A 12,538-nucleotide genomic window follows, 5' to 3' on the forward strand; every position below is an offset into this window, starting at 1 on the left:
ACCCTCCTCTATTTAATAAGAATGGAAACTGAGACAAATATCTGGAGTTACTACCCAGGAACTGGTTCTCTCCAAAGTGAAAGTGAAAGTCGCTCAGTCTTGTCCGACTCTTTTCGACCCCATGGACTATAGTCCATGGAAATCTCCAGGCCAGAATACTGGTGGGTAGCCTTTCCCTTCTCCAGGGCATCTTCCCAAACCAGGGCTCGAACCGGATCTCCCACATTGCAAGTGGATTCTTTACCAGCTGAGCCACAAGGAAGCCCAAGAATAATGGAATGGGTAGCCTATCCCTTCTCCAGCAGACCTTCCCGACCTAGGAATCGAACTGGGGTCTCCTGCATTGCAGGTAGATTCTTTACCAACTGAGCTATGAGGGAAGCCTGGCCAAGCCTTTTCCACCACACATGCTATCTCTGTGTCTACAGGCCAGACTAAATTCCAGGACGCTACTATTTCCTGTGATTGCCTTATGACCATCCTCTGATACCTGGAATCTAAAAGGAGACAGCCAGAGGCTCTCTTAACTTACTAGGTAGTTCTCAGGTATCATAAAGACCTTGCTGACCTCTTATTAACTGGAGTCATACATGACATTTCAGAGCAGCAACAAAACCTCCTGGAAACCCTCTGACCCAATGTTCTCATTTTGCTGCAGAAACATCAGAGGTCCAGGCAGGTAACAGGACATGTCCAGAGTGACAGCAGGCAAGTGATGAAGCTGGGGCCAGAACTCTCCTCTCCGCTACTTCTCCACTCTGGGCCTCCCTTCCTGCCAAGGATGGGATGGGCATGAGAGGCCCAAACTCCATGTCCCAACTATGCACAAGAATAGGAGAGCAGTCCATGTTTATAGAAACGTCACATCACATACAGTAGAATCACTGTGCAGCCAAGTTCTGCAGGTCCCCTTCCCACCAGAGTCTGTGCTGCACACTTGCCCCAGGGAGGGTAAAGCCCCAGAACACTGCCCATGTTACTGGTCCAGTCACCCCACGAGGCTGTGGCAAAGCATCAGCTCCCTGGGATCTGAACTCGAGCTGCAAATGTAGAGATGAGGTGTCTCATTGCTCCAGGCCTCAGTTATACTAACTATAAAGTGAGGAAGGGAGTATCAAAGACACTCATAAAGAATGAATAACTCATAAATCTAAATTATCTGTGTGCATGTGCACGTGTGAAAGACAGAAAAAGGCTTTGCACATGGACTCTTAATAAATGGGAGCTACTGTTCTCACTGTTCTACATTTGCTATCCCTTCTTTTCTTACATGGAATCTACACCATTTAATAAAAATCTACCTCATTCCTACTAATTTAACATCATTTCTGCAAACGCACAATCCCCATGAATAAGACACAGAATAAAGAAACAGCCCATTAAACAGCCATTCTGTCTGTTCATATCATGTAAATGCTACTTATTTGATACAGGGCTCCTAGCTGGCACTAGTGGTAAGAATCCACCTGGCAATGCTGGAGACATAAGAGACAAGGGTTTGACCCCTAGGTCAGAAAGATCCCCTGCAGGAGGGCATGGCAACCCAACCCAGTATTCTTGCCTGGAGAATCCCATGGGTATATAAGCCTGCCAGGCTACAGTCCATAGGGCCGCAGAGTCGGACACAACTGAAGTGACTTAGCACGCACACGCTCACCTGATAAAACCTATGATGTTCAAGTCATTTTTCGAGGAGAATTACCATTTCCTCACAAAGCAGGTTTGGAGTCTTCACCACCACACCTTTGAAGATCTGTCTCTGCCTTTTCCTCACAGTGCAAGAGAACAGTGGGATTCCAGACTGCACTGAACAGAACCCAGGGGTGGGGGTGGTGGGGAGCCCTTTAACACTATTATTCACTGACTTTTATAACCCAAGAGAGTAACACAGTATTTAACGTTATTTACTTTTTTCCCTTTCTTTTTGCCAAATTGTATTCTCCTATCAGTTTAGTTCTCATCATTTATTCACTAATCTTATTTAAATCCCAACATACAGTTAAACCTTTCATCTCATCATTTCTGTGAAACGCAATGCCATTTCTGAAAATAATCTCCCTCAGTGAAATGATGCAGTATTAAAAAGAAATGTTTAAGCATTCCAGTTTCCTTAAATGATAAATTACAAGTCAAAAATGAAGTGCAGAGAGACACTCACAGACTGAAAGGGAACAAGGAAGCATCAGCTAAGTACAGGGGCAGACCTTATGTGGGTTCAAACAGTGGTGAAGGAGATTTCTCACTGAGATGATCAAAAACATGAAAACACAGACTAGCAGATTGATGATATTCAGGTGAAATATATTCTTTCAGGTGAAATATAGTGATATTTTTGCCCCAAAGGCTTTACTATCTTTTAGAGAAAACTAATGAAGTGTTTACAGATGAACTAATCTGAGGTCTAGGATCTGCTCCACAATACTCTGGGTGGGGGTGGGGCTGGCAGAGGGCAGGGGTAGAGATGCAGCAAGACTGGCCACCAGCTGATTCTGGCTGAAGCTGGGGGTGGTACATGAAGCGTTCATTACACTGTGCTCTCTGTTTTTGTAAATTTTTATAGCTTTCCATTAAAAAAGTTAAAAGCTAATGAACTTCACAGAATGAAACAATCCCCGCCCCACCCCGCCCCCTCCCCCTCCCCCTCCCCCTCCCCGGCAAAGGTATTCCGTAAGTGTCATTATCCCGTAAACATTAAAAGGACAGCATATGTAAATATGCCCGCATAAAAACCCAGAAGACCAACTTCAAAAATTAAGCAACATTCAAAAATCTTTCCATTGTTTTAAAAAGAACTTTTGACAAACCTTGTAGTTTAAAATCAACACTATCATTATTTGAAATTCAAGTAAACACAACTCAAACGTCATTATTCACCTTTTTCAAAGCACAAGCCTTTATTACTTTTTCATATCGTTCTTCTTCATATTTCTTCCCAAATAAAATGTTACTCTTCACAGTTCCTGGAAACAACCAGGGCTGTTGAGAGACATACGCGATCTTCCCGTGGATGCTGACCTTCCCTTGGCTCGGGGGTAGCTCCCCCAGCAGAGCACATAACAGTGACGACTGAAACAGACAGCAACACACACATGTAAACAGGCAGCACTCAGGGCGGAACACACCCCGCAGCACAGCCAACCCCACCCTGGTGCTTGATACAGGATAGAACCTTTTCCTTCAACAGGATAAAGTACAGCCCTCGCAGTTGATTCAAAAAAAGAAAATAACACAAATGGTCAAGGAAAACAATGACTGATAAGGAATATATTAATAGTATAGTGAAGTCGCTTAGTCATGTCCAGCTCTTTGCGACCCCATGGACTGTAGCCCACCAGACTACTCTGTCCATGGGATTTTCCAGGTTACAATACTGGAGTGGGCTGCCATTTCCTTCTCCAGGGGATCTTCCCAACCCAGGAGTCGAACCTGGGTCTCCCACACTGCAGGCAGACTTTACCATATGAGCCACCAGGGAATATAGTATAACCACAGTATAAACAATCTACTCTGCCCAAGTATCCTTCAAATGAAGTTCTACTCAGGAAAGAGTAATTAAGAATGTTAACATCTTTCTCTAGCAGAGCAGCCCAGCAGGATGTGTATTTTCTGTATCTGATGTTTAATTTAGTTGCTCCTGCATCTGGGTATCTTTTACTTGACAAACATTTTTTCTTAAAAAGCTATGTGTGAAGAATATATCCAAAGATTATTAACTGAAAGAACTCTGAAGTGGGCTGTGTCTGCAGAGCAAAAGTCTATCATAGAGGAAATCAGCACCCTTTCGTGTACACACTCCCACATTTTTAAAAATAATTTTATTTTTCTTGAGTTCTTTTATTTATTTTTCATTTATTTTTTACAATGGTGTATTGGTTTCTGCTGTACCACAATTCTAATTTTGTTTATTTTTGTTTGCACTGGGCCTTCATTGCAGTGCACGGGTTTTCTGGTTAAGGAGCACAGGCTCTAGTGGGCAGGCTTCAGCAGCTGCAGCCCGTGGGCTCAGCAGTTGCAGCTCCCAGGCTCCAGAGCACAGACCCAACAGCTGTGGTGCACGGGCTTAGTTGCTCCACATGTGGGATCTTCCCAGACCAGGGATTAAACCTGTGTCTCCTGCATTGGCAGGTGGACTCTTTTACCACTGAGCCACTAGGGAACCCCACATCCCACATTTAGATTTCTGTATGTTGTTGTTTGTTTTGTTGTTTGTTGTTGTTGTTTGTTGTGCATGTGCACATTTCCTTCAGATCTTCAACATCACACAGATGTGGTATGTATCCACACCATCAGAGTGCTCACGACACTGGGCTGAAATAATGTCTGCATGTCTGTCTCGCCCCAGAACCTGGTTGCCTCTGAAAGGCAGAGAGTCGGGGTCTTGCTCACGTCTGTATCTTTATCTCCAGCACGTGGCTGCACATTCACTGCACGTGCACCGACAGGATCACATCAAGTCACAGGAGGAAATACTCAAAGTTTCTGGGAAGAGCTTTATGACCTCCAGACTTCCTGGAGGGGCCACAAGATGAAAAGGAGTCCTCATTGTCTCTGTCCATGCTGAACAGCTGTCACATAAATAGTTTCCTTCACTGAGATGTCCAAATTCCTCACAAGCAATTTGCAACTGGGCCATGTGAAGCACCGAGAAGAAAAAGACAATGTGCATTTATCCTGATTTATTTGCCACAGAACCTTCTTGTAAAATGAGTATTTAATGGAAACACTAGAGAAACACTGTTCTAGACACACTCAATTCAAACTGAGTCACACTCGGCTCTGGGCTCCACTCTGAGGATTCAACAGGGGCTGTGGAGTTGCATCAAGCTGACAAAATGCATCTCAACTTACCTTTCCTGAGCCCACAGGTCCAACCACAGCTAACAGTTCACCAGGTCTGACAGTAAATGAAAGGTCTTGTAGGGTTGGGGTCTCTGATGCCTACAAATTAAAGTTTATAAAAATGTACCCATTTTAATAAAGTAATACAAATTGTTTTACAAAGGGGAAAAGATAACAATAGTCAACATAACTGATATGCAAAATATAACCCACATTTTTCTCTTTCCTGCTTTAAGATATTGTGTCCCGGAGGTCTCTTCATCAAATCTTATCTCTTTGGGGATTTAAGGCAGCTTTAGCTAACTTTAGGAAGGTTCCTTCTTTGACTAGATTCCCATACGGACAGAGGAACATTTCAACTACACAATTGCGCTCATTTCACATGCTAGCAAATTAATGTTCAAAATCCTTCAAGCTAGGCTTCAGCAGTACATGAACAGAGAACTTCTAGGTGTGTAAGCTGGGTTTAGAAAAGACAGAGGAACCAGAGATCAAATTGCTGACATTTGTTGGATCACAGAAAAAGCAAGAGAACTCCAGAGAATATCTACTTCTGCTTCACTGACTATGCTAAAGCCTTTGACTGTGTGGATCACAACAAACTGTGGAAATTTTATAAACAGATGGGAATACCAGATCATGTTACCTGTCACCTGAGAAACCTGTATGCAGGTCAAGAGGAAACAGTTAGGACGAAACATGGAATAACAGACTGGTTCCAAATTGGGAAAGGAGTACGTCAGGGCTGTATATTGTCACCCTGCTAATTTAACTTTTATGCAGACTACATGATGCAAAATGCCAGGCCAGATGAAACACAAAATGGAATCTAGAATTCTGACAGAATATCAACAATCTCAAACATGTAGGTGATACCACCCTAATGGCAGAAAGTGAAGAGGAACTAAAGAGCCTTTTGATGAAGGTGAAAGAGGAGAGTGAAAAAGCTGGCTTAAAATTCAACATTCTCAAATCTAAGATCATGGAATCTGGTTTCATCACTTCATGGCAAATAGAAAGGGAGGAAGTGGAAACAGTGGCAGATTTTATTTTCTTGTGCTGCAAAATCTCTTCAGACAGTGACTGCAGCCATGAAATTAAAAATGCTTGCTCCTTGGAAGAAAAGCTATGACAAACCTAAACTGTGTATTAAAAGGCAGAGACATTACTTTGCCAACAAAGGTCCATATAGTTAAAGCTATGGTTGTTTCAGTAGTCACATATGGATGTGAGAATTGGACCATAAAGAAGGCTGAGTGCAGAAGAATTGATCTTTTTAAACTGTGGTGTTGGAGAAGACTCTTGAGAGTTCCTTGGACAGCAAGAAGATCAAACCAGTCAATCCTAAAGGAAATCAATCTTGAATATTCATTGGAAGGACTGATGCTGAAGCTGAAGCTCCAATACTTTGGCCACCTGATGCAAAGAGCTGACTCATTGGAAAAGACCCTGATGCTGGGGAAGATTGAAAGTAGGAGGAGAATGGGATGACAGAGGATGAGATGGTTGGATGTTATCACTGACTCGATGGACCTGAGTTTGAACAAGCTCCAGGAGAATGGTGAAGGACAGGGAAGTCTGGCATGCTGCTGTTCTTGGAGTTGCAAAGAGCTGGACACTACTGAGCTACTGAACAACAAGAACAGAAATACTGGAGTGGGTATCCATTCCCATGGACAGAGACACCTGGTGGGCTATAGTCCATGGGGTCACAAAGACTAAGACACAGCTGAAGCAACTGACACTTCACACTTCAGCCCAGAATATTAGATCTGGGTTTTCTGGCTCAGCTGGTAAAGAATCTGCCTGCAATGTGGGAGACCTAGGTTCGGTCCATGGGTTGGGAAGATCCCCTGGAGAAGGGAAAGGCTACCCACTCCAGTACTCTGCCCTAGAGATTTTCGTGAACCGTATAGTCCATGGGGTCACAAAGAGTCGGACACCACTGAGCAACATTCAATTTTCAAAAAAATATGTATTTATGTTCTATATCTTTTGTTTAAGGTGATCCTATTGTATAGCACAGGGAATTATATTTAATACTCTGTAATAAAACATAATGAAAAATAAACTAAAAATTAAAAGAAGAATTTACATACTTTTAAGCTCAACACATGCTAATACATTGAAAGCTCTCTTGAAAACGAGAAAAAAAGCAACATGTCAAATGCGTCAGGCTGATATTACACTTAATCTCCACTCATTGTAAACCTTATTCCTGATTCTGAGAATTTTTATAATATATTCTCAGTAAATGAGAAAGTCATATTTTACAGTATGTGTAAAATCTCAAAATGCTCCAATAAATCTATATCACAGTTGTCTTTTAGCAGTCATGATTTTGGAATGAAAGGATTCTTACCTTTTCCCAAAAAGCAGTAAATGCCTGCACATCCACAATCGTTCTACCATCTGATGGCAGCTGAGGGTAGCACTGTGACATCTCATCAAGTAACAGAAAGTTCTACAGAAAAAGGCAAAACATATATTGTTTATACTGCAAGAACAAAGCCCAAAAAAAAAAACAATTGCTTCTCTGAAATTTGCAATAAAAATTTTATACAGCCTACCTATCATTTTATAGATGTATTTTATTAGGTCTTGGTTCACCTGAGAAATAGTGAATAGTATATAGTATGTAATATACTATTATTATAGTATGTATACATCTAAGTATATAATACAGTATAGCATATATATATAATATAGCATATATATACATATATATAGTATATGTGTATGTGTGTGTGTGAGAGTGTGCACGTCTAAAACAGATAATAAAGAATTCCTGGCCATGAGGCTATCTTTGCTACTTTCTCAACAAGTGTACTGGTTCCTTTCTAAGAAGGAAATATGGCTTCAAACTCCAATGCGTTTAGAACTTGGACATTTCTATTGTTTTACTTCTGTGTTACCAACAATGAACAGGTGAGCTAGTTGGAAATTATTTCATAAATATTAACTGAATCCCACCAGGTGCCAAGCACCATGTGACACTGCTAGGAACACAGAGAGGAAGGCCCTTCCCAGGCTGTCAGGAATCAGGTGGCACAGGACAGGCTGGGAACACAAGACCAATGACAGAGACTCCAAGTGCAAACCCTGTACACTCTGCTTTCCCCCTCATGTGTGTCAAATCCATATCACTGCTTGTCATTAACTATCACTTAAATCATCATTCTAAAAAGATAATGCTCTCAAGTTTCTATACCTTAAAAAATATTTTACCAGCATCTTTTCACAATCACTGTCTCTTCTCCTTAGTCAATGCCCTCTCTCCCCCACAGCAGGAATGGCCGCACCTACCACTTCTTATCCTCTACACTACTTAGCAGCTAATTGATGCAATGCAGCTGAACAAAACAAAGCTCTGTGAACTGCTACATAGGACAAGTGAAAGTAAGTGAAGTCATTCAGTCGTGTCCCACTCTTTGCGACCCCATGGTCCTCTGTCCATGGGATATTCCAGGCAAGAATACTGGAGTGAGTTGCCATTTCCTTCTCTAGGAGATCTTCCTGACCCAGGAATTGAACCCAGGTCTCCTGAGTTGTAGGCAGACACTTTACAGTCTGAACCACCAGGGAAGTCTCACATAGGACAAACACACACAAGAAAACTCCCTCTTGCCTTGAAAATCCTAAACATAATTCTATGAGAAAAGCTACAGTGGTAAAGATACTGAACAAACAATTCATACCACTCCCACTCTTCAAGGTCCCCAAAACTGTGAACATGTTGCAGAGACTAGTGGCTGTGCTCAAAATCTGCTCTCATTCTTCGGTGGTTAACAAACCCTGGATTTTAGCTGACACATGGCAGCCTGAAAGAGGCCCTCTGTCTCCAGCCTCTGGAGCAGATAGATGTAGCCATGTGACTAAAGCCAGGTCAGTGGAAACCAACAATAACCAGGACCTTCCTCTACCCTACAACCCGGGCGTTGGAGGCTGCCAGCTGGATCAAGGTCACATGCGGTGAAGTAACAAGAAAGAGTCTGGGTCCCTAACACCATGAAGAATCACACTAGCCTTGGGACTTGTTATCAGGTAAATTATATCCCCACAAAAAAAGATATGCTGAAGTCCTAATCCCAACTACCTGAAAATGTGACTTTATTTGGAAATTCAGTTGTTGTAGATGCAATCAATTAAGGTAAGATCACAGTGGAGTAGGGTGGGCTCTGAATCCAATATGATCAGTGTCGTTAAGAGAGATGCTGAGACAGATATACACAATCACACACACACACACAAAAAGCTACCTGATGATGGACACAGAGGCTAGAGTGATGGCATTTACAAGTGAAGGATGCCAAGATTTGTCTGTAACCACTCAAAGCTAACAGAGGCAAGAAAGGATGCTCCCTTATCTAATTCAGAGGGATTCTGACCCTCCTGACACCTTGGTTTCAGACTTCTAGCCTCCAGGACGGTTAACCAATACATTCCTGTGGTTTCAGCCCACCTGGTTTGTGGTCATCTGTAATGGTAGCAGCAGGAATCTCATACAGAACTTTATAAGGATTCTTACATGAGAGAAAAACACATGACCTGTAATCAGCTTTAACTGGGTAACTCTGGCACCCACAGGCAAACTAAATTCTTACCAACAAAGGGTGAACTGAAACAAGCATGTGAGGATGTTTGAGAAAGAAAACAACACACAAATAGTAACCTACTACCTTAAACAACATAAAGACTCTTCAAGTCCTTGACACCCTGTCTATCATGCCTCAGAGCCATAAATGTGACTGCAAAACTTCTACTTCAAAAGAACAACTGGTAAAAACTGAACGTGAAAACTCTTGTGCAGGAAAAGAAAGACAGGATCCTTGCATTTCTCTCAAAGACCAGCTGGCAGGAGACTTGATCCTCTCATTCCCTCCTCCTCTCATCCAGGCTCACAGAGAACCTAATACTAGGCAAAGCTACTTCTGTCCACACCAAACCCATGTCCAGCAGGAGGCAAGATGAACAGGCAGTGGTCTGAGGACTTCTCTGCAGGCTCTCAACCACTGAAGCCCTAGTCCTCTCTCCACACCACTTCTCCCATCGTCAGCCATGTGAGAGCTCTCATCTATTCTATCAGAGCTTATCTCTTTCCCAATTCTTCTTTCCTCTTGAAACAATATAATTTCAGAATCTCACTCACTAATTAATCATTTCAAACATTGATACTTTTCTTTTTCTGATTCCTTCCAGAGATTTCCCCAACACCACCAAACTGACCCCAAACACAACACTCCCTCCTGATCTCTCTACAGCACCTCCGAGTGTCCACCACACTTAACCACCCCCCCAGTGATTGACCAGCACCTAAGGCCACACTCCCCAGATGACCTCTACTCGGACACCCTGAGTCCTGACCCCATCGTTCCTTCTGGCCCATTTCAAATACTAACCTTACTGGGAACTATCTCAGCACATCCCCAGCTGGCACTGCCCTCCCTACCTCTGAATCCCCAGAGGAATATTAAGTCACATAGAGGGGAGACACTATGTCATTTATGCACTTATACAGTCTCAACTCCAGCTAAGACTGAGTCTTACACAATCAGATTGTATGGTTGTTCAAATCAGTCCAACCACTGTAGCATGGCTACAGCCTTACATAGTCAAAGCTAACACAGCAACAAGAGAAATGTTATGAGACATGCTGGGACCCAGAGCCCTTTATGGGAGCACTTGCACCTGGACAAACATCTCCTTGAGCAACAAAATACAAAGAAATCATAAGGGACTAAACATAACTGCACGCATGGAAAGGCAATTACGAATAGTAAGATACACAAACACCACAAGCCAACTGCCATTTCTGAGCTGCCGGGAGCAAACGCAGGGAACTGTGTGCAATCTTGGCACACGGCACCTATAAGACAGTGGGCAAACCACTTAAGTCACCCCTCTGGCTCAAACCACCAAACCTCCCCTACCCTCATCCCACTTAAGGAACCAGCCCGCCCTCGTCAAAGAGTCAACAGGGCATAAGTTTTTTGTTTTCATACTTTTTGATGCAGCATAAGCCTCAAAAAGCCTTGCTTGAATTTCTCATCTGGCGTATATCAATTTCTATTGATTAAAAAGACCAAGGGCCATGGAGAGTAATGTATATGTTATATATCTGGTCTACACAGAATCAGATACAATATCAGTGTAAGTGTGCAACCAAGACATCAACACTCAATGTGTGTACATTAGAACAGAAATTCCCACTTCCAAACAAAAAAGGCACCTGAAGTGCTGGCTGGATTTTTCTCCAGGACTCACTCTGATGAAAAGCTAAAATTAAATGGCCATTAGAGCCATGAAGTGCAGACCCAGAACAGGTTATGCAGGAAAGTATCCACATCAACAACTCCCAGAGTTTACCCAAACCCATGTTCATTGAGTCCGTGATGCCATCCAACCATCTTGTCCTCTGTCATTCCCTTCTCCTCCCACCTTCAATCCTTCCCAGTAGCAGGGTCTTTTCAAATGAGTCAGCTCTTCCCATCAGGTGCCCAAAGTATTGGAGTTTCAGCTTCAACATCAGTCCTTCCAATGAAGACTCAGAACTGATCTCCTTTAGGATGGACTGGATGGATCTCCTAGGTGTACAAGGGACTCTCAAGAGTCTTCTCCAACACCACAGTTCAAAATAATCTATTCTTCAGTGCTCAACTTTCTTCACAGTCCAACTCTCACAACCATACATGACTACTGGAAAAACCAAAGCCTTGACTAGATGGAACTTTGTTGGCAAAGTAATGTCCCTGATTTCTAATATGCTATCTAGGTTGGTCATAACTTTCCTTTCAAGGAGTAAGCATCTTTTAATATCATGGCTGAGTTACCATCTGCAGTGATTTTGGAGTCCCCCAAAAAATAAAGTCTGACACTGTTTCCACTGTTTCCCCATCTATATGCCATGAAGTGATGGGACCAGATGCCATGATCTTAGTTTTCTGAATGTTGATCTTTAAGCCAACTATCTCACTCTCCTCCTTCACTTTCATCAAGAGGCTCTTTAGTTCTTCTTCACTTTCTGCCATAAGGGTGGTGTCATCTGCATATCTGAGGTTGTTGATATTTCTCCCAGCAATCTTGATTCCAGCTTCTGCTTCATCCAGCCCAGCATTTCTCAGGATGTACTCTGCATGTGAGTTAAATAAGCAGGCTGACAGTATATAGCCTTGACATATTCCTTTTCCTATTTGGAACCAGTCTGTTGTTTGATGTCCAGTTCTAACTGTTGCTTCCTCACCTGCATACAGGTTTCTCAGGAGGCAGGTCAGATGGTCTGGTATTCCCATCTCTTTCAGAATTTTCCACAGTTTATTGTGATCCACACAGTCAAAGGGTTTGGCATAGTCAATAAAGCAGAAATCGATCTTTTTCTGGAGCTCTCTTGCTTCTTCGATGATCCAGCGGATGTTGGCAATTTGATCTTTGGTTCCTCTGCCTTTTCTAAAACCAGCATGAACATCTGGAAGTTCAAGGTTCACATACTGTTGAAGCTTGGCTTAAAGAATTTTGAGCATTACTTTAGTAGCCTGTGAGATGAGTGCAATTGTGCAGTAGTTTGAGCATTCTTTGGCATTGCTTTTCTTTGGGATTGGAATGAAACCTGACTTTTCCAGTCCTGTGGCCACTGCTGAATTTTCCAAATTTGCTGGCATATTGAGTGCAGCTCTTTCACAGCATCATCTTTAGGATTTGAAAT

The 12,538-nt window shown here is 42.6% G+C and overlaps 1 protein-coding gene across 3 annotated transcripts in view; it reads right to left on the reverse strand.

Annotated features, from left to right (window-relative positions):
* The window catches only part of LOC123464828 (ATP-binding cassette sub-family C member 4-like), a 293,559-nt gene that overhangs the window by 244,329 nt on the left and 36,692 nt on the right, over window positions 1–12,538 (reverse strand). For all 3 annotated transcript variants that reach the window (XM_045162458.1, XM_045162459.1, XM_045162460.1), the window contains exons 10-12: window positions 7,202–7,303; window positions 4,849–4,938; window positions 2,875–3,066 (exon numbers count right to left, since the gene is read on the reverse strand). In XM_045162458.1, the coding sequence (XP_045018393.1) occupies window positions 2,875–3,066; window positions 4,849–4,938; window positions 7,202–7,303 (384 nt within the window). The remainder of the gene's footprint in view (window positions 1–2,874; window positions 3,067–4,848; window positions 4,939–7,201; window positions 7,304–12,538) is intronic.

Source organism: Bubalus bubalis, chromosome 13 (genome assembly GCF_019923935.1).
Source record: "Bubalus bubalis isolate 160015118507 breed Murrah chromosome 13, NDDB_SH_1, whole genome shotgun sequence".
Classification (NCBI taxonomy): Eukaryota; Metazoa; Chordata; class Mammalia; order Artiodactyla; family Bovidae; genus Bubalus; species Bubalus bubalis.